We start from the raw sequence: 23,630 nt of genomic DNA on the forward strand, positions 1-23,630 counted from the left end.
TATACATATTTCTTTTTATCACTTCAATCAATCATACTTTTTTAAACACTCAGAAGAAAACAGAAGTGTAAAAAGATATTTGAACAAATGTGTAATTTCATTACTTGCTTGTCAGATAAAATATATGTAAGTCATATGATGCTAATGCCATCATAAAGTCTCTTTTATGCTGATGCTGGCATCAGAGACTTTTCTGATATTTATAGATTTCTTTTATCACTTCCACTTTTAACCAAGAACCCAGAGTAGGCTGTTATTAAAACCAACATTAATAGAGAAGAGTCCAAAAAGGTAAGAGAATACCCTTCAGCTCTTTCAAGCCTCTAACCATTTCTGGCAATGGAATGTGAAGCTCTGAAAGATGAGAAAAGCTTTTCTTATATTTCCATGTAACAGTCCAAGTAGCTAGACCTGGATGTTTGTTTTTATCACACTTAGACATATACACATATACACAGAGACAGGGATCAGTATCATAATGACTAGGGACAAAAGAGGGGTAGATAAATATATTTAAATCTGCTTTTATGTTGCTCTTTATCTTTTAGGTTATTTTTAATAATATGAATAATTCAAACATGACCATTTTAAGATTTATAAACCTTAAGCTACCGATTTGTAAAACAGAAAAAAACTGTCATGCCTATTTTATAGATTTTAAAAAAGTAGAGTGTTTAAATGATTTGCTCAGTCACATATCTTGTCACATATCTAGTCTTTTAACTCTAAAGCCAAAAGGTTTTATCATCGAAATACTTGGCAAGCAAGTTGGCATACCCCCATTTGCCCAAAGGCTGGCCTTTCCCCAATCAGGACTTTCAGCTCAACTCAGCTATAAGAGCTCCTCTCTAACTGTCCCCATATGGTTCTCCCTGCAGCTCTCTGCCAGCTGCTAGGTGCCCTTTTGACTCAATAGTCAAAAGACTCTTTTTGATATCAGATAAAACTAACTTTATTAAACTTCCAATAAAATAACAGCATGTCACAAAATAAGGGAAATAAGATCTTTATTACATTTGATTCTCAAAACAATCTTTTGAAATAGATATATCTCCAATATTGGCATTCCGTTTTGATGATCAGACAACAGGGCCCTAAGAAATGAAGTGAGTGCCTTTTATCTCCATTTCTAACATCTTTTCCATTGCTGTAAATATATTATAGATTAGGGGAACCAGCATACTTTGCAGGATCATTAGGATTGGTCCACCCACTAGATTTGCTTATGGTCCTTTTGATTAGGCCTTATTAATGCATATTTTTCACCAATGAAACACCAACACAGAACTCGTTTAGCTTAGATTTTATAATATGACTCAGTTAAAACAAAAACATAATAATAACAGTAAAAGACAACCTTGTTAAAGCTCCTCCAAGAGTAACAAGTTTGGCTGTGATAAGACATTCTTTCTGTACCTTGATTAGAAAGATTCTCAAGAGAATGCCTTGTCTATCTTTCTGCCTCCAGGAAGGACTGGCCCTAACCCACCTCAGACAGATGGTTGTCCATTCTATTCAAGGTTTTTCAGATTGATGGGCACATGGACATAAATGAGAGAATTAATACAAAATCAAAAGAGCAACTGGGCTGAATTCAACCTTAGATTAGCATATTAATGCCTTATCCTCACTGCCCTAGGGAAGGCCTGGTTACTCCCAGTGTAAGTTTTGATTTGCAGACCCAGTTACTGTACACTGAAATTTCATTATCCTCAGAAGTGGCAGCATAATACTGCTTAGAGAAGCAGCTGTACCTAAGTACCCCAGGGAGCTCTTCAAAATGGAAACCAGCCACTACAGCATCTTGGGAGGAAACTTCAAGCACTAGAGAGATTAAGCAAACTCCAAGCTTGGTGTATTTCTCTCATGAAAATCATCATAAGAATCCAATCCAATTTCAGGACTAGAATCATTCTGACATAAAACTAATTTTCAGTAGTAACCACTCTCTTTTTGTCCCTCTCAGCTTGGATTCAATATCTAAAAATATAAAAGCAAGAGGGGAAAACAACAAAAACAAAAATATCAACATCAACCCTTCTTTCTACTGACACAGTTTGACAAGTTACATCTTAGCTGGTACATTTTTAGCTCAGGACAAAATAAGCTTTTTGCACCTGCTAGAGCTTAATTTGTTTGTCATTCTTATTTATAAGACACAAAAGTCCCTTAGCCATGCTGATAATTAAAAAGAAAAGGAGTCCACCATTTGGAATGGTTTTAATATTTGGCAAGCAACTTGGCATAGCTCTGCTTGTCCAAAGGCTGACCTTTCCCCAACCAGGACTTTCAGCTCAACTCGGCTCCAAGAGCTCCTTCTAACTGTCCCCATATGGTTCTCCCTGTAGCCCTCTGCCAGCTGCCGTGGGTTCTTTCACAGTGCTCTTGGCCCTGAATGCTTGCCAGTTGGGTTGGGTGTCCTTTGCTGAAATAGAATTAAGTGCAAGCAGTAAGCTTGACCCTACAGTTCTTAATCAGGCACAACACTACTGCCCAAGCTAGAGCTGGAGTAATAGGAATATTGGTCCCTGAGTAAGACCAGGATACTTTGCCCCCCTCTCTCTTCTTAGTAATTGAATAAAATGCATCAAGACGGATTTTAAAAGCCCTTCTGAACACTGAGTTTTTTCTGAGGTAGTACCATTCTTCAATTTAAGATCAACTGATTTTAATTAAACAAAATTCTATCTCATCAACTGCTCTCACTAAGTAGTTACAGGATTGGGGCAACTGCTAACAAAGTTCACCAAAGCTGGAAATTATAAAAGCTAGGCGGGAAAAACTTGTATATTCTGCTCAAAGTTGGGGGCATGGAAGATATTCAAGGATGAAAGGAAAGTAATCTAAGTAAATTCAATAGCTCCACTTCAGAGACGGGATCTTACTTAATTTTACTTTTAGGTAAGGTTTTACCTTATAACATTTTCCTCTCTACCCTTGTTCCCTTCTTTTTTTGGAACTTCCTTTGAAAATAGAATTTTCAAATGGGTTTTTTGCACTGATGAAATAATTGCACATTTCACTCAAACTAAAGTACCATTTATAAAGATATGAAAGTATGAGTCCACAGGACACTTTGAAAACCCTAATGGTGAGGAGCCATTTCTGATCCACCACTGACCATAATCCTAGATACTTTCAGATATCTAATCTAATTTGGGATGACAAATCCTGGGCTCTAATATACATGCTCTATACACCTGAAGAGTGAACGCTGAGAGACTATCACAGGCCCATTAGATTGGAATCTTTTCTGACACTTTTCACTATCCTTCTCTAATACTGTAGGCATGGTTCCAAAGCCAGCACTCTCCTTAGTTCTGGTTCCATGTTGAGATGAAATGAGGCATGTCTGAGTAACTGAACATTTAACAGAGAAGGTTTACTTTGCTCTAACACAGCAAGAATATGCAATAAGGATATAGAGGCACTTATTTTCTCTGGATACCAGTCCCCTCATCTACATATGGAAATGTGTCTGGTTAATCATCAGGATCAGTGATCAGGGTATAATGACTTCCTTGGTCTAAGAGGCCCAGAACCCACCTTGGGATTTTTACTGGCTTCAGGTTAGAAAGTTGTGCCAGAGAAGTGGGACCACTCATATTTTAAAAGGGAAAGAAACTTCATTTGGGAAGTCACTAGGGAAGGTCCAAGGAAGTTATGTGGGGGAATAAAACTGTTTGGATAAGAGGAAATGCTTTAGGAAACTGTTGTCCTACCATGTCTACCAAGCAGATTCACAGTTTTGAATGTGATAAAAACTATAGAATTGAGGTCTTAGAAATCATCTAGACCAAGTCTCCCATCTTATCAATGGCATAACAGAGGCCCAGGAAGGTTAACTGATTTGCCAAACATTGGACAAACTGTGAATTGGAACTAAGCTCTCCCTACTCTGTCTGGTGTTCTTTCCACATCCTACAGTGTCTTTTCTGTATCTTTATTTATTTTTTTTTGCAGGGAAATGAGGGTTAAGTGACTTGCCCAGGGTTACACAGGTAGTGTCAAGTGTCTGAGACCGGATTTGAACTCAGGTCCTCCTAAATCCAGGGCCAGTGCTTTATCCACTGTGCCCCCTAGCTGCCCCTGCCTTTCCTGTATCATGTCACATCAGTGGCTCAATTCAGACTCTATAATTAAGAGGTTTTCACTCCAAAGTAAAATATATATTCATAGGAGGTGAATCATATTATTTAGAAAATTTAGGTTTCTTTTTTGTAATAAAACTACATTTATTACTAAGTAAATATCTGGCAAATTTACTTATGTCTGATCTCATCCAAACAATTTGAATTCCAAAGTCATTTTTTCCTCCCTAATTATTCTTGTATCATATATGCTGACTCTTTAAAATACTATTGTGATATTTCCTTGTGGTGTAAGTGACTTTGGAAACTTATGCCCAAACTGCAGAATACAAGTGCAGGCAGGTTCTACTACCTGGAAAAGGCTTCAGGGGGGATCTTGGTGAAAGATTTTGGACTAGAATAACTAGTTATGGAGGGGAAGTTCATCACCATTAGGTTAGCCAATAGATTATAATTTTTTTTTTTTGTAACTGCAATCAATGATAAAAAGAAAAACACAGCCCTGAGTCCTTTGAGTCTTAAGAAGCCTCCTTCTGCTCCTGACATGACAAAATTTAAGTGTTAGAAAAGGGGCCAAGGACACTAATCATTACTATGTTTTGAGACAGTCTATAAATAATATAACTTTGGGAAGTTTTTTGTAGATTGTTTGTAAACTGAGTTTACCAAAAGTTTGATAAGAAACTTAAACAAAATCACACTAAATCATTCAATCTAAGAATGGAACTAGAAGGAGGGAAATAAAAACGTGATAATTATAGAGGACCTGGAAAGATTTCAGCAACAAACCATGTTGTGCATCAGTGAAAGTAGAGTCAACACATTTGGACAATAACATCATTGTGACAAGTGTACAGTATGAGAAAGACAAAAGAAAACAAAGACAGGAAGAACAGGTGGATCTAGAGCAAGTATATACAAAGGAAGTCCATGATGTAAGGGACACAATTTTGAGGCTACTGAGGGATTTCCTAAGTGTGCCATTAATAAAATTTTGAGAAGGATTTAAAAAATGATCATTTGCAACAGACCAGAAGCTAGGAGTAGTAGGTATTGTTGGAGAAAAAACTGCTGCATCAAATACCTCCACCAAGTGTCTAATATCCAAGATACATAAGATATTAACTGAATACATGGACCAAAAACCATTCCCCACTGAATAAAGACTGCTCCAAATCATTAATAATCAGAGAAATGCAAAATAAAACTAAAACAATGTAGGGATTTCACTTCATACTTAACAAATTGGCAAAGATGACCCAATATGGAAAGAGTCAATGCTGGAGAGATTTCATCATGACTAGCACACTATTACATTGTTGCTGAAGCTGTGAATTGGATAACAATTAGGGAAAGCAATTTGAAATTATATTTTAACAATTAATTAAAATGTCTAGATCCTTTGGCCCCCAAATCCTACAGTCAAGCATAATTCCCAAGAAAGGCAAAGAAAGCACCTCTATAGACCAAAATATTCAAAGAAGTATTTTGTTCGTAGCAAAGTAGTAGAAATAAAGTGGATGGTCATTAATTAGGGAATGTTTAGATAAATTGTGGTACATCACTGTAATTGATGACTTAAGAAATAATGACCATAAAGAATTAAGAGAAGCATGAGAAGATAGAACCAGGAAAAAATATACACAAGGAACATAATGTAAAGAAAATTGAAAATTGAATAATTACCTTGACAAGATTGGCACCAATATTTATCTGTGTCTTCATTGCAGAGGTAAGGGGAACTATGATTATGGAATATTTTGCATGTATTGCCAGTTATTTATTTGGAGCATAGGAGCATCTTAGTCCAATACAATTAATTTACTGAATAATCTTCACTTTATACCATGTATAAACAAGTAGGATTCTAGTTTTCTTTCATATGTAAACAATTACTATAAAATAGGTGATAACACAGTTCTAGGTAGAATGCTCTTACCTGCTTTAATTTTGATTTTCTATTTTTTATAGCCACAAAATAAGTAGTTTTTAAGCAGAGGAAAAAAGAAAAGGAAAAAAACATACTATGATAAAGTATAGTGGGAGAAAGTAGGACTATCAAAGGAAAGGAGCTCAAGAATGTATGAGTGACCACATCTCCATGTCACCCTTGAGGGTGTTGGCCAGAGTTTTAGACTACAGCCAGATATTTCTATGGGTTAGCAACCAAATTATTCATTATGTGCTTGAAGCATTTTGAGGCCAGTAATACACTTTAGATATATGCTACATCTGAAAGGATTCTCAAAACTGAATTAGTGTGCATAGTCCAGACTATGAAGTTACCAAAATGGTCTGTTTGGGGATTTTTTTCCTAGCACAATTGGAAAGGAAATAGTAAGTCTTGGAATGAGGAAGAAATCAGTTACTCTAATTTCATGGTAAAATTTTAGGAAATAACGACACTCAAAAAGTCAAAGGATTAAGGGCAGCTTAGGTGGAACAGTGGATAGAACACTGGCCCTTGAGTCAGGAGGACCTGAGTTCAAGTTTTGCCTCAGACACTTGACACTTACTAGCTGTGTGACCATGGGCAAGTCACTTAACCCCAATTGCCTCACCAAAAAAAAAAAAAAAAAGTCAAAGGATTTTGAGAATGTCACCTTTTGTGGACAATTTGATTGACACAAGTCTTTTTAATCCTTTCTACTTATTAAGGTTCATAAAATTTCCTAGTTTCCTACTTGGTTTACATCTAGCTAAATAAATTATGGAGTTTGTCATTTGTTCATAAACAGAATAATAGTATCCTCACTTTAAAATGAAAACAGCCTTTCATTTCTAAACTTTGATTTCTTTGTCTCTGTGTAAAGCATATGAAAACAAAAATTTTGAAAATAAAGTTTTTATTAAAAATTGGAAACTACAAAAATATCACTTTCATGAGCAAATTCTGTACATTAACAACTTTAAATTTTTGCAAAATATTTAACAGAAAGGGTTACTTAATTTATTTAATCAACATTGTTATTTTTTCACTTGTGTCTGGCTCTTCATGATCCCATTTGGGGTTTTATTAGCAAAGATACTGGAGTGGTTTGCCATTTCCTTTTTTAGCTCATTTTATAGAAGAGGAAACTAAGGAAAACATGGTTAAATGATTTGCCCTGGTTCACACAAATATCTGTGGCCCAATTTGAACTCAGTTCTTCCTAACTCCAAGCTTAAATATTTGAATGATCCATTTTTACATATTTCATGAGTCATACAAGTAATCACAAAATATTACAACAGCCAGAGGAAAGACTATAAGGTACTGAATAGATCCTCTATAGACTATTTTGGAAACATGGACCAACATTGAGTAATATTAATAGGAATGGATAGGTACTATATATATTTGTGGATGGAGAGCTCATAGCAAAGAGATTATGGATCCATCAGTGCACAGGAATAAATTTTACAATAAATTCCTTCAGAAATTTTTTGGTGGAAAAAAGCAATAAATAATGCATTTTTTAAACAAATTTGGGCAATTAGGGACCTATTTTCAGAAAATCACCTAATATAATCTGCCAAAGGAGTTTTACTGAGTTAATGTCAAGATGAGAAAAAATCTTTGGTGACAAGGAAAATAAAATATTTCCTAGTGAATATGATGAAAGGTATTAGGGCATCCTATAATAGGTCACTGAAAGTCAATCTGACTTTTGATTGATTGGCCAAAAGTATAAAGCTGGGAAAAGTATTGCAGTGCATTAGCTCAGACATATATGAAGCTTAGACCTCTCATGTCTTATTGATTTAAGAAGGAATAAGCAGTAAATGCTTATTCTAAAAACCCTCCAAGACACAACATATTTCCTATTTTCATTTTTTTTGTACACAAAACTGGAAGGTTTGTATGTATTCCCCACATATAGGTATACTCCTTTGTAATCAGTCATTTCTTGCTGAAATATTAAAATAATATTTATTCTTTATTTTATCATATCACTATACTGATAAGATAAATAACTTGGTCATAAAGCGGAAAGGTACTCCAGTATAAGGAATGATGTAAACACATTTCTTTTTTCTCAAAAAAGAAGCAAAATACATTGACTATTCAAAAAGTTAGAGTGATAATATGCAAATTAAAAAACCCAAGTTTCACTGTGAGCTCTATTTCCCCTATTATTACACAAAAGTATTTATTATTACACAAAAGTATTATTACTGAAAGTATTTAATTTTTCTGTGCTTTTGTTTTCATGCTTACTATAGTGCTTGGTTATTTATAACTTGCAGAGTCAACCATTAGCTTAAGAAGAAAGCAGCACAAGTCAAATGATTCACATTTTTTAAATGTTAAATCAGATACATATCGGGAGAAGTCCTAGTTTTGAAGAATAGAGCTGGAACACTAAACAAATTGCAGACAATACATGGAACCATAATTCTCAGTAAGGTTCTGAAGGACTTTAGGGTTCAATAAAAGCTTGAAAATATTGAGGTTTTGTTTGTTTGTTTTAAGGGCAATCTGTTGTCTGCACTAAGGAGATTTGATTGCTGAGCCAGGCCTTGGCTTAACTCCGTGCTCATGGAATTAGAGCAGCCTGGAACTTAGACCCCTCCAGACCTGACCTTTCTAAAGGGTATGTCCCACTCTTCTCCCTATCACAATTAAGCTTCCTTGCCTGATCTCACCATACTATTTTTGGTTCAACCTGTCTATAATTCCACTCCACTCTTTACTACTAGGTCCTGCTTTGCCTTCTTTTTTAGAAGAGTGGATAGCTCGCCAGTGGCCCTTCACATTTCATGTCCCAGGACAAATTTCCAGTCTTTGGGCAATTCTTTGATTGTCCCATCTTAGTTACAGTTTTCCCAGTTCTGCTACTTTCATTGAGATCTTAGACAAATCACTTCATTTCTGTGATTCATTTTTCTACATCTTTGAAAAAAAAAAAACAGGACATTGATGAACTATTTAATTTCTAAGGTCCATTACACTTCTAAAACTATCAGATCTTACAAAATGCATCATGGAAAATGAATCAAAATTAAGACAATAAGGAGAGAAGTATCTGATTTCCCCCAAATCAAAACTTTCTCCTAAAAAACGGTCTGAATAAAATATCTGATTTCTCTAAAATCCGAAATTCATCCTGCAAAAACACCCAATATAATGTGTTTATACCTTTAAAAGTCAGATTTACTTCATAGACCCTTGATGAACAACCAATTCATCATCCCCTTTTACATAACACTAGCTACTATTATAACATTCTACAATGTATATTTTGTGGGGGAGTTAAAGTACTTTTAAATATAGCCTCACACAGAGAAACTAATGCACCATGACGTATAAACATAATATGTGTGTGTATATAAATGCACATTTCTGTATACATATGTATGTGTGTAAACACACATTTATTTCTACAAAAATAGGAAGATTCTAGTACACTCCTGTTGATAAATGAGCAACCTTACAAATTATGTACAGTCTCTTAACCTTGATCATACTAGAAGCCGATGTGCAGAGTAAGGTTTAAAATCTATCTATCTAATCCACTGCCCTGTTCTGTAACCATTAAACTGCATTCCCTCATTATTGAGAAACATTCAGTATCCCAAAATATATCTGGGCTATTCAGGAAACGTATCCAGACTACTCAACCTCCTTAACTCTAGGATAGGCTCTAAGAAATCGGGGACTTGCAGCCAAATTCACTGCTTTAATTATTCAATGCTCACTAGCTCTTTTGACAGTTTAATAAACCCACTCTACAGTACCCTGCTCGAAGCCTTTGACAGCGTGCTCCAAATAGAGCCAGGTCCAAAAAAACAAATGGTGCCATCTGCATAGCTACATACAACCCAGGAGCAACACCATTAACTGAGCAGTAAAACCTAAAGAAAGATAAAAAAAGAATCCCCAAACCCCTGTGTTTCTCCTTGATCATATATCCACATGGAAACACACAAACAAGGATATGTAAATTTAGTTTGCATAGGGAAATAGGACTTCCAAACTATGTCAAACTTCCCTGAACAAAGAAGCAAGAACAAAGAGAGAGGAGAAGGGGGCGAGGAGGAGATGGGAGAAGGGAGATAGAGAGAGAGAGAGAAAGTGAGGGAGGATGGGAGGGAGGGAGAGAGGAAGGGGGGGAGAGAATTTGGTAAGCAGACATTAATCCCCTAAGTAGAAATAAAAATAGGTTCCAGATGAGTAAGGGTTAGTGTCCTGTTTTAAATGAGGATTGGCTGAACAATCTGGAACATATGGGGCACTGTTAAGCTTAAAGAGGCCATATCAATAAAGTGTCTTGAGCTCTTCAGAGAAAGATGATTTAGCAAAAGTGGAGCACTATCACAATGATTCAAATATTAACATAGCTCAAGGTTAATCAAAAACTAGTTTTGTATTACTTATATTTGGTAGTTATTACAACTAATTTTGTAGTACACAGTTCTATTATAGACAATATTAATTATTCCATATGATATGTTGAACTACACCCAAAGGCTTAACACTTGGAACTTCTTTTAATTTTTACTCACATCACACAAATATAGTGGCTATTAAATATTCTTCATTTTACGAGGGCATACAAATCAGGGAGTCACTAATGAGACAGGGAAAGTTGTGAATACAACAGTAAGAAGAATGGTTGGAAGCTTCTCCTGTTTTTATTAGTCTATCACAACTTAGGTTTGCTCAAATAATCACAGCCAAGAGAGTCACCATCGTCGAGGGGAGCTGTTAGGAAGGCAAAGACAAGTATATATCTCTGGGTGGTTTTCTGGTCCTGTTCCTGGATGAAATTCTATTGAAGGAACATTCGATGTTCACATTGTCACCCTCGGCCTTCCATGCTGCATGTACACATAAAGGAAATATTATGGGACATGGCAAGTCCAAATTGGGTCATATTATCCCTTTGCATTTTCCCCTAAACATACTCAAAAGTATTTTCTGGCATGGGAAATGGAAGTTGAAAACATGTGTTTCAATGATCTGTGTTACATTTTAGCAGTGTAGTACAGTGAAAAAAACAAAGCCCGGAATTTGGAATCCAGGAACAAGGGCTCTTAAATGGCACTTTTAGAGTTGAGAAATCCCATCATTTCTTAAGACTGTTATCAATTAATGATGATTTTTAAAAGTTCCTTTTAGCCCTGTGTTTATTATCCAATGGCTTCATAAAAAGCAACCAAATATGCATCCAAATGGCATGCCCTCAACAAATATAAAACTGCTATAAGCAGCTCAAAATCATTAAACTGCCACATATTTTGAAGTTATTATAATTCCTCTTGACTGAGAGGGATATATCTTCCATATCACTCACATACTCAAGGGGCTTCTATGAATTCCCATTGCCTATAGGATAAAGCACACTATTTTCTTTTTTGCCTTCCTTGCTTCCCTCCCTCCCTCCTTTCTTTTCTTCCTGTTTTTCTCTTTTTCTCATACTTCCTCTCTTTCTCTACCTCATTCTCCTCTAGTTCCCTCTCTCCTACACCCTCTCTTTCCACTATCTTGTCCAGGGTTCCATTCATGGGCCAACTCCCACCACTGATTGGCAGTGGGATGTTGGTTTACCCTGTTTCCATCCTGAGTCTTTTCACCCCTCTCTAGGCCTTCTGGTGACACTGTTCCTGGAGGCTCACTATATTTATTATCAGATTTGGTGCAGATACCCATTTAGCTTTAGTCCACTGAAATTAAGACTTCCTAGCTCAAGCAATCCACAATCTCCAGCCTCCCCCACTAGCCAGGATTACAGCTATGAACACCATACAAAATCAACACATCTTTCTAAATTAATTTCACATTATTCTCTACCATAACCTGCATTTTCTAGCCAATTTGACCTATCTCCTGACTATTTTTTTTTTACATATGCGCCCCTCATGCCTGGATTTATCTTACTCTTCCTCCTTGGAATTCTTAATTCTTTTCAAGGCTTAACTGAAGCTACCTCCTCCAAGCCTTTTCTCCTACAAACACATATTGTTAGTGCTCCCGATAAAAAAATGTTTACTTTATATATGGCTTCTATGTGTCTATCTGTGTGTATTTTGTTTCCATCTAGTGGAATGTAAGCTCTTTGAAGTCACAGACTGCTTCATTTTTGTCCTTGTATTACCAAAGCTTCACAATGTGTATGCTTAATAAATTCTGGCAGAATCAAATTTAATCTCATTAGATACTATGGGGATTAAATGAGACAATATATATAAAGCAAAAACTTTAGAAATGTGAAATATTATGATCATTATAATTATTATTTGGATTTTTAAATTTTAGACATATAGATAGAACAATTACTTCTCTGCTATTCAAAAACAACTTAATTTTAGAATGCCATAAACTTACCATAAAAGGATCAAGAATTAAAGTTTCATTGTATTCACGATTTACATAAAAAGGACACATCACTATGTATTCTTACTCTATATCTGAATATGTGGTGCTCCTGGGTTGGCATAAAGTTAGCATTGTTTTGTTCATATTTCTGAAGTAACATATTTTGAAGATAGTCAAATTAGCCTTATTTATTTTCTTCCCTCCTATATGTCTCATTAAAATAAAATATATTTCAACCTGCTCAAAGAAGGTGATATGAAAAGAATATATCCTGAACACAAATAATGAGAAACAAATAAAAACAATTACCTTTAGGTGCTATTTTCTTTTCAGGTTTTTCCTGCTTTTCAGCCTTTTCTTTGTGAATTTCTGAAGGGGAAAACATAATTTGCACTTTAGAAAAAAAAGTTTGAATAATGAGGGGAGAAAGAAAAGAACTTCAGCTATAAGTTGATCCCTGAGCTATATAGTATTTCCTGAATTATCATATATGACATGATGGTGACAGACAAAAGGGAAACATTTTTATTACTCATAGTGCTGTTTCTCTTATTTATACCATCTTAGAATAACATAAATTTTAGTGGTTCCATAAAGAAAATGCCATTGGGGAAAAATCTTGGTAAGCTTGCACCGTGTTAGAATGCTATAACCAATCACAAACTATAATTACATTTATTTCAATTACTCTCACTACAAATTAAGAATCCTTAATCGAAATCTAATTTAGATTTAGCAAGACACAATTTTTACATATTAAATTAAGAATTTGTGAAATGAGCTGTAACAATTACCTGATAGGAAGTATAGCTCAGAATTATGGAGTCGTTTCTTAACTAGCATTTGCTATCATATTGAACCAATAATTACAGGGAGGCAATAGATAGATTACTTTTTACCGAAAGTGCCTCCACCATGGCTTTGTATATATTGAAGTGCCCAGTGACTGAATATGCCTAGAGATGAAAATGAACCCTGGATTTCCCACTAATTTAAACTAGAATAAATATCTGATTAGAATCTTTCTAAATATAAGCAGAAGTCACTAGAAAGAGAGGCAATGTTGGGACAGGAAAAGAGCTCTGGAACTATTACCAGGAAACCTGAGTTAATATTTTGAAGCTAACCCTTACTAGTTGTAAGACCTTGTTTAAGCCCTCTAACCTATCTGAGAAAAACAGTGTGATAGAATGGATAGAAAAGTATCCTTGAAGTCTGGAAAACCTAGATGATTCAAGTCCTACCTCTGACATACTGGTTATATGACCCAGGTAACTCTCTAAGAATAAAAACTGGATAAAACACACTGATTAGCATTGGTAAAAAGTGTTTTGCCAGGGGCAACTAGGTGACACGTGGATAAAGCACTGGCCCTGGATTCAGGAGGACCTGAGTTCAAATCTAGCTTCAGACACTTACACTTACTAGCTGTGTGACCCTGGGCAAGTCACTTAACCCTCATTGCCCCACAAAAAACAAACAAAACAAAACAAAACGAAAAAAGTGTTTTGCCAATGGGAGTTTCTTATACCAATGATGCTATTTTTTTCATGAAGCATTACAATATTTACACTACAGTTATCCCTTTCACATAATGACTTTCCCCATTGTGATTATGATATATAGTAGGTTAGCATAAGAAATTAAATGGAAAAAAAAGTAATTAAATGGGAATTTGGGGGGGGGAGTTTTGAGAAAGCTACAGAAGACAGGTAAAGGCTAGCAGATGACAAAAAAATTAGAAACTTGGAAATGCACAAATTATGTGCATAATATCGTATAAGATCAATATAGTTTATATTTTAATATTATAAAAATTCAGACTTCTTCTCTGATATGAAAGGAAGACCAAAACATTGTAAACAGTTCTTTTTTTCCAGATCATGGGAGGTACTGTGACTCTAACCCTTACAATGTGGAAGGGATAATTGTACTTACTTAAAGGGCTTGCTGCAAGAAACTCCTCATTTGCTACCTGACTATCAGGGCTTATTTTTTGGTTTTGTTTTTTAAAGGGGAGGCAAAAATTGCTTTTAAGGATCATTTCAAAGCATATTTTGGACACACAAAAAGAAATGTTACCAGACATATTTCAGAAAATTGTGGAAGGCTTGGACTCTGAATTGTTGCAAGGAATAAGCATACTGATGAAATCATAATAATGTGTTTTCCACTAGAGTGAGAGAGAGAGAGAGAGAGAGAGAGAGAGAGAGAGAGAGAGAGAGAGAGAGGGAGAGGGAGAGGGAGAGGGAGAGATCCCTATTTTAGACCAGTCTTTAGTAGGTTTAAGACTTTGGAAGCTTTTGTACTTCATCTCTTGGACAGATGGCCTATCTTTCTATAGTAGCTCTGTTGGGAATTAGGTAATTACCATAAAAGCTTTCACAATAGACAAAAATAAAAGATATAATGAGCTAGGAATTTTGGGGGGAGGGTAACAGTGGAGAATGTTTCCATAAGATTATTTTCATTAGGATTTATCAGAAAAAATATTGATTTGAAATATTTATATACACACAAAAGAAATAGTTACACAAAAGAAGCAAAATGACAAGTTTAACATTGCACAGCAATCATTATGAGATAAAGTTAAGCATATAATTTTGCTTTTTTGTGTAATGATTTCAAATCACCACAAGACTGACATGGTTTACAAATAAATATACTTTTGTGGTTACTTTTGTGGCAATTGACAACATATTTGATGGGAAACTAAACCAAGGACCTAGCCCAAGGACCAAGCTCCCCATCCAAAATGTTGTTAACTGACTCAAAAATAATCAAGTACATTTATTTGTAAACCATGACAGGTTTGTGGTGACTTCATTCCAAATCGCATGTACAGTAGAGGATTTGGCATACATTTTCTTCATGGCCCCAATATCTTAGGCAATGCCAACTGACTTTCATTCTCAAGGGATAAGCTATGTGCATGAATATTGTTTCTCCCCTGCAAACAAAAAACTCAAATCACTAAACTGACTAGTGAAGTTCTTTAAAACAGGATGTCATTGAGTCCAGGTTTTCAATCCCTCTTCTTATGTTTCAGCTTTACACAAAGAAAAACTGCTTGCCTGAATCCCTAACTGAATCTGGCTCTCTCAGAAGTGAGTATTACTGTTCAAAAGGGAAGCCCAGAGATGCTGTGAATGGTCAAAGCTATCACTGTTACTGGTATCTTACTGTTACCTGACACAAAACAGTAAGGCAGTAATGTCACTTTGATAGACAAATAGCAATTCTACTTTTTTGTTTTAAGTAATTGCTTAGAGCCCAAATAAGACAACTCCCAGCAGCAATAATTAATCAGATGCTACATTTTTGTGTTAGTGAATGTGAGAAATAAGGGTTCAGTTCTTTTTTTTTTTTTTTTTTTTTTTTGCTGGGCAATGAGGGTTAAGTGACTTGCCTAGGGTCACACAGCTAGTAAGTGTCAAGTGTCTGAGGCCGGATCCAAAATCAGGTAATCCTGAATCCAGGGCCAGTGCTTCATCTACTGCGCCACCTAGCTGCCCCCAAGGGTTCAGTTCTAATGGTTTAGTCAAAGTTGCATTATGTCTATTTGCTCATTTCATGTTCCACTGGGGCCTTGTGTTTTATCTCATAAATAAAGATAACAAATGTGGTAAAAATTAGAGAACTCTCCATAGGCAGCTTTTAAAGGATCTCCCCTTTTGGAGAAGGACAGATTGAATGCTCCCTGAAGGGAGGCAGAGGGTGCTTCCAGAACACTAGACTGCTTCCGGAATGCTAGGCGTCTTCTGGGACTCTGCCTTTTTTCGTGCTTGGCCCTTGTGGTGGTGGCATATGTTCGCTCTATCTCTGGTGGCTGCTGTTCTGGTGGCAAGAGCAACTGTAGACTTTCAGGTTTGGTGAGTTAATTAAGGAAAATCCTAAATTCCTTTGAACTAGCTTAATTGGAAAAGGTCTGGGGAGTGCATAGGTTATGTTTAGAGTTGAGAGTATTTCTCTGTATTTTCTATTTTCCTATTTCCTTATCTTTGATTTTTATTAGTTTTACCTTTGTAGTTTAATTAATTCCCAAGTAATAAAATCTGATCTTTTTGTGAACTAAAGCTTAAAGGCTCCCTTCTTATTGGCCTGGGAGAAATATCTAAAAAGGGCAGTTCAGAGGGGAGGGTGAAGCTAAAAGGTTCCTCATATTTCTGGGACCCCAATATTAAGGCGAGTCACCCAAATAATGCTCTGTATATCAAATTTTGGCCCTCACACCAGTTTTAGGCTATTATAGACACCTGAGTGTCTTAACAGTTGAAAGAAATTGCCACAGAGTGGGCCCACTCTTTCTCCTATCCCTTAGCTAAGGAATAATGGCCATTTGAGCTCTTATCTAAAATCCTATGACTACAGGAATCACTTATAAAAGGTAATTTCTTATGAATTAATGATGCTCTCAATTACTTTTGCCTATTAAATAAATACCTGATTCTTTCAAGTGGGCTTTGTAATGGTGGTCTTGTCTAAGACCCAAGTTGTTAAATACAAGGATTTCCCATTCCAAGGTTTTATATGAACATCAAAATAAATAGCACACATTTCTGTAACACTTCAAAGTGTACAAAATATTTTCTTTACAGTGTTCCTCTGGTAATGAATGAATTATTATCCCCATATCATAGATACGGAAACCAAACCTGAGAAGTCAGGTGACTTGCCTGAGGTCACACAGCTCAGATGTGATATTGCTCTTTATATGCTTGGAGATTTAGCCAAACTGGCCTATTTCATATTCTTTGTGCATCACATTCCATGTGCTCTTCCTGATTTTACATAGGCTGTTTCCTAAGCCTAGAATCTTCTCCTCAATCTCTCCCTCTTGGGATCCTGGACTCCTTTCAGCTTTCTGATTTCAACTTTTTCAAGAGAGATAATCTTACTCCCTCCTACCTATTCCTATTAGACCTATTCCTCAGTTATCCCTATCCCACTTTCCCCTATCTTTTTACTGTCCCCTTTTAAATCCCTATTCTGTTCTTAATAAATGGTCTTTATTATTAGATGGCAGGACAGGGACAGATACATTTTTGCCTTCTTATCTCATAATTTAGAATAATTTAGCACCTGGCACCTAAAAGGTACTTTATAAATATATGTTGAATTGAATCAAAAGATAAATCTACGTGCTACCACCTCACTTGCATGAGGACTTTCCTATTTTCCCCATTTATTAATGCTCTCCTCAAATCAGCAAGCATTTATTAAGGACCTACTATGTGCCAGACACTGAATTAAGCATTGTATATTGTGAGAATTGGAATGACACCCCCTGGTGGGAAAGACATTGCAGGGAAGCTCCGACATGAGGAGAAAGCATGTGATTTAGAAACCATGTAACTTTAGTGTCCAGAAGTTGCCCAGTCATCTGGAAGTTGCCCAGTGTATGGAAGTTACAGCTATAGAACCACCTGTGGGACCTGTCAATCAGAGCTACCAGCCAATTGGCTTGGAATTGTGTGTGTGTGGATGGCCCTGTTTCTTGTTTCACAAGAGGCTTCTGGCAGAAACCCCGGGAGAAGAGGCCTTTCAGTTGGAGACTTCAGCTGTAGGGCAAGAAACAGGCAGGATAGGGAGAGCAAGCAAAATTTCATACTTGCTCCACGTTTCCCTTTACTAACCCCAAATATACTTTAGATTTGAATAGAATTTTATTTTCCAAAATATATATAAAAACAAATTTTGACATCACTTTTTAAAATTTTGTGTTCCAACTTCTCTTTCTCCTTCCCTTCCCATCCCCCACCCCAAGAACTCAAAAAATTCAAAATAAGTTATACATGAGTAGTCATGGAAAACATTCCCACATTAGCTAGGTTGTGAGAGAAAACAGTCAAAAACCAAAACTTTAGACTAAGGAATCATCAAAAACACTTTTTAAAAAATTGTTTCCAGGGGGCAGCTAGATGGCACAGTGGATAAAGCACCAGCCCTGGATTCAGGAGTTCTTGAGTTCCAATCCAGCCTTGGACACTTGACACTAGCTGTGTGACCCTGGGCAAGTCACTTAACCCCCATTGCCCCACAAAAAACCCCAAAAAAACTTTTTCCATATGTTTTCAGATACTATCAGTTCTTTCTCTGTAGATGGATTGCAATTTTCATAAATCCTTCGGAGTTATATTGGATCATTGCCTTGCTGAAAATAACCACATGCTTCCCAGATGATCATCTTACACCATTGCTGTTATTTTGTATATAGTACATTTCACTCTGCTTCAGTTCATGTAGGTCTTTCCAGGTTTTTCTGATTATATCCTGTTCATCATAACTTTTATATCATTCCTTAAACTTGACAAAGAATTTTCTTCATATTAGCTCAGCAAAGTAGGTACCATATGTTTTGCCATTATAATCAATCATCATAACTATTTCCCTCCATCCTATTCCCTTCCAATGATATTTACTCTATTTTCTATCTTCTTTTAACCTATTCCTCCTCAAAAGTGTTTTACTTCTGACTGTCCCCTCCCCTGCTCTGCACTCCTTTTTTCCACCCTTTCCTCCTTATCCTCTTCCCCTCCTACTTTCCTGTAAGGTTAAATAGAATACTCCTCCTAATTGGTGTGAATATTAATCCCTCCTTGAGCCCACTCTGATGAGATTACGGTCTGAGCTAATTCTGTGTTCTAAATTTTTCTTCCTCCCTCCCTCTTCAATACTCCCTATGAAATCAAGCAATTCAATATGTCATACTTGTGCAGTGATGCAGAACATCTTCACCTTACTTGAAAGTGTTTTGCTTTTTACTGCTCTCTCCCCCAATTTGCTCTTCAATCCTTCCCCTATCCCCCCCCCCGCCCCTTATCTCCCTCCCCTCCCTCAGGGCAAAAATATATTACTATACCATACTTGAGTATGCATGTTATTCCATCTTTGAGCCAATTCTGATGATATTAAGGTTCACTCACTCCCCCATTCCTTCCCTCTTTTCCCCTTCCCTCTATAAGCTTTTTTCTTGTTCCCTTCATGTGAACTACCTCTCCCCAGACTGTCTCTCCCCTTCCTCTTCCCCCAGTCTATTCCTCCTACACCTTACCCCTATTTTAAAGAGGTCATCATGGATTAGCTAGGTGGCACAGTGGACAAAGCACCAACCCTGGACCCAGGAGGCCCTAACCCCAAATACGGTCCCAGACACAAGACACCCCACCCTGTTTGCCTCACAAAGAACAAAACATAAATGCTTTGCAGATATCAACCCTTCATATTCAGTTCAGACCTGTGTCTTCTGTGAATTCCTTACTGAGAAAGTTCTTATGATTTCTAAGTATTATCTTCCCATGTAGGAATGTAAACAATTTGATCTTCTAATATCCCTCATGAAGTCTTTTTCCTATTTACCTTTTTATGCTTCTCTAGGGTCTTGTATTTGAAAGTCAAATTTTCTATTCAGTTCAGGTCTTTTCATCACAAATTCCTGAAAGTCCTCTTTTTCATTGAAGTCCCACTTTTATCTGGGTACATGATTCTTGGCTGTAGTTCCAGTTCCTTTGCCCTCTGGAATATCATAATATTCCATGCCCTCCAGTCCTTTAATGTAGATTCTGCTAGATCCTGTTTTAGCCTTATTGGAGCTCCACAGTATTTGAATTCATTTTTTTCCTAGCTGCTTTCAGTATTTTCTCCTTGACCAGGGAGTTCTGGAATTTGGCTATGATATTCCTGGAGGTTTTCCTTTTGGGATCTCTTTCAGGATCTTTCAGATTGCTTTTTGTCTTGGGGAGGAGGGCGGTAAGGGAGGATGGAAGTAAAATTTGGAGCTAAAAATCCCACGAAAACAAATGTTGAAAACTATCCTTACATGTAACTGGAAAATAATAAAACACTTTTATTTAAAAAAATATTGAGTGAAATCTGAATCAGATTAAAATGTAATTGGGGGGCAGCTAAATGGCACAGTGGATAGAGCACTGGCCCTGGATTCAGGAGTACCTGAGTTCAAACCCAACCTCAGACATTTGACACTTACTAGCTGTGTGACCCTGGGCTAGTCACTTAACTCCCATTGCCCTGCAAAACTCCCCCAAAAAACCAAAAACCAAAACAAAATCAAAATGTAATTGGGAAGTACCTAACCAAATAAATAAAAACACATCACAACATAGATCTTATTAATTTGTGACTTTCTAAGTCAATATGAGATCTCCAGAGATCTGTTTCTATTAGTTTGACATAGCCCAGAAGGTGGATATTAGCTCGGACTTAAAGGAATCCAGGAAAGCCAGAAAAGGGGGATGAGGAGACAGAATATATTCCAGGAATGGAGCACAGCTAGTGGAAATGCTGCAAATTGAGAGATGGAGTATCATGATGTAGGAACATGAAGGAAATCAGTATCACTGGATCACAGAGTATGTGGAAGTTAGTAAAGTGTATATGTTTCATTCCCCCTATCAGAATGTAAAATTTCTTGAGATCAGAGACTGTTGTTGTGTTGTATTGTTTTGTTTTAAATCCCTACTGCCTGACAAGATACCTGCCATAAAAGTAGATACTCATTATCATGGTCTCCAAACATTTTTGATCATATAACATTATCAAGAAAAAAAATGATCACACATCACCAATAAATGTATGTTTATTTATTAATCACATACATGTACTACTGTATTGTAAATATGTGCATTATAAAATTTGCACAAACAAAGGAATTTAAGATAAAATAATACCTGATCTAGAGGCAAAGGGGAATAATTATAGCTTGTAAAGTGGGAGAATAACACGGTCATCCATATACTTTTAGGAAATCCCTTTGGAAGCTGTGTGGAGGATAGTTTGGAGAGGAGACTTGAGGCAAGGAGACCAATAGGAGAAGACTGTAATGATTGATGATGACTTTCACATCTATTAAACCAGCCCTCATCTCTCTTCTGATATCCAGTATTCCTGACACTTTGACACCTCAAACTGGATGTCCTAAAGACATCTCAAACTCAACCTACCCAAAATAAATCTCCATATCTTTCTTCTCAAACTCTCCCCTTCCTGACTTCCCTACCATTGCTGAGAATTCTACCATCTTCCCAGTCACCCAGGCTCTCAAGCTAGGTGTCATCCCTGACTTTTCACTCATACTCACCCCACATAAATCTACTGTGTTGTCAAGTCTTGTCATTTCTATCTTCACATCTCTTATTTAAATCCCCTTCTCCACCTTCTTCCCCACCATCCACACAGGTCTAGTTCAGTCACTTATCACCTCTCACTTGGACTCTATTCACTGCAACACCTAGCTGTGACTTTAACCCCCCTCCACATACTCTACAATCCACCAGCACTGACCTTAATGCTGCTCCTTGTAGACAAAATTCTTTCTTCAGATCCTATACCTTTTTGCTGGCTGTTCCTTGTGCCTGGAATTTTCTCCCTTCTCACATATGCCCCCTGACTTCCATGGCTTCCTTCAAGACTCAACTGAAATCTACCTTCTTCATGAGACTGGTGCTCCCTCATAAGCATTTATCCCCCTCACAAACCACTGCTAGTGTCTCCCTGAGATTACTTCCCATTTACACTGTACCTTGTATGTACACAGTCATCACAAGTTGCTACACAAACACACACACACACACACACACACACACCACTAGACTATGTACTACATGAGGGGGAAAAATATTTCAGGCCTTCTTTGTATTCCCAGTAATTATTTAATAAATAATTGTTGAATGACTGAAAGGTGATAAGAGCCTGAACTATGAATGGCTATATAAGTAGTAAAGAAAAGGCAACAGATGGAAAGTAGAAAGAAGATTTGACAACCATTGGGATATTTGGAGTGGAAGAGAGTGAGGGGTCAAAGACAACACCAAATATGAGTGAATGAAAAGATTGTGAAGCCTTTGCTGGTAATAGGGAAATTCAGAAGAGAAATAATTTTGAAAAGACAGATCATATAATAACATGTAGGATGCAGATTATAACACATCTATACCTCTTCCTTTTGCAAAACTCACTCCACTAAAAACTAAAACTTATTCCACTATCTGAATGTAATAATGTAGAAAATTTGCATTATAGATTCATATATGTATCTTTGTGTATATTATATCTATATTTGATATGTGTATAAATATAATTATATATCACAAAATTTAAAAAGGAAAAATAAAGGTTGGTGGGAAATGGGCAGGGGGACTGTTCGAAAACCCAAGGCACATCTGCTAAGGGATATTTAGCAACAGTAATGACATAATGAGTGGGGAAGGGCAGGGTGGGGGTACTAATGCAGGGCAGGTAATTTTGCCTATGTAGATATAACAGGTGACTGAGGGGGTAATACCTGGTGTAGGAACATGGGATAGATATGAGATATAAAGAAATAACATCTGCCCTTATGAACAACAATACTCGAATGTTAAAGATATGTCCTTAGAATCATTTAGTCCAATAATCATTGTCTATTATAAATAACAAAATTAAGTGTAAAGGACATATGAAGAAGACACTATTTGCATCCAGAGAAAGAACTGATAAATAGAAGTATGTATAGAGAAATTTTACACATATATACCTATTTATGTCTAATGGTGGTCATATCTAAGGTAGAGGGGAAGAAAAAAATTTACATGATAACTGTTGTATATTTTAAAAGAATAGTAAGTTATACCTAATAGATTTATAATTTCATGTGCAATCATCTTTTAAAAAATTATACTGTTATGGAAATATTTATTTTATTCCACAAATTAAAAAGAAAATAAAATTGAAAAAAATTAGGGAAAAGATTAGGTTGACAGAAAAAAAATCATTTAGACCACTCTAAACTAACAGTCCAATGGGAAACAAACAACAGTAGCTATGGTAATTTTTGAAAATTCTGTTTCAGTAACATCTATATATGGTAGAAATGCAAAATATGGAAGAAAAAGCTCATTTGACCCCTTCTCTTTTCCCCTAGTATTGGTCCTTTTTCGCCTTCAGATTATTTTATTATACAAAGCCCTGTGCTTAAAAAATGCAGGAATTACAATGTTGAAATGAGACATTGTTGTTTGATCTCATGGAACTTTGAGATATAGTCAATGTCCCCTTCTAATAGGTATTAATGAGATGTCAGAGATCTCTTTTTTGGTCATCAAGAGTTTCCTCCATTAAAAGAGTTTGCAACCTAGTATTTGATAGCTGGTAAGGCTCCATCCATTATTTTAGTAATAGGATGCAATTAACATATTATCATGTGGGTGGTAACAAATGTGCTTAATGGCCATCAACAATAA

The 23,630-nt window shown here is 36.3% G+C and overlaps 1 protein-coding gene across 1 annotated transcript in view; it reads right to left on the bottom strand.

Annotated features, from left to right (window-relative positions):
• TRDN (triadin) overlaps window positions 1–23,630 on the bottom strand; it is a 170,719-nt gene that overhangs the window by 13,537 nt on the left and 133,552 nt on the right. The window contains exon 5 of the mRNA XM_044000627.1: window positions 12,703–12,762. Coding sequence (XP_043856562.1) covers window positions 12,703–12,762 — 60 coding nt within the window. The remainder of the gene's footprint in view (window positions 1–12,702; window positions 12,763–23,630) is intronic.

This window comes from Dromiciops gliroides, chromosome 4 (genome assembly GCF_019393635.1).
Source record: "Dromiciops gliroides isolate mDroGli1 chromosome 4, mDroGli1.pri, whole genome shotgun sequence".
Lineage (NCBI taxonomy): Eukaryota > Metazoa > Chordata > Mammalia > Microbiotheria > Microbiotheriidae > Dromiciops > Dromiciops gliroides.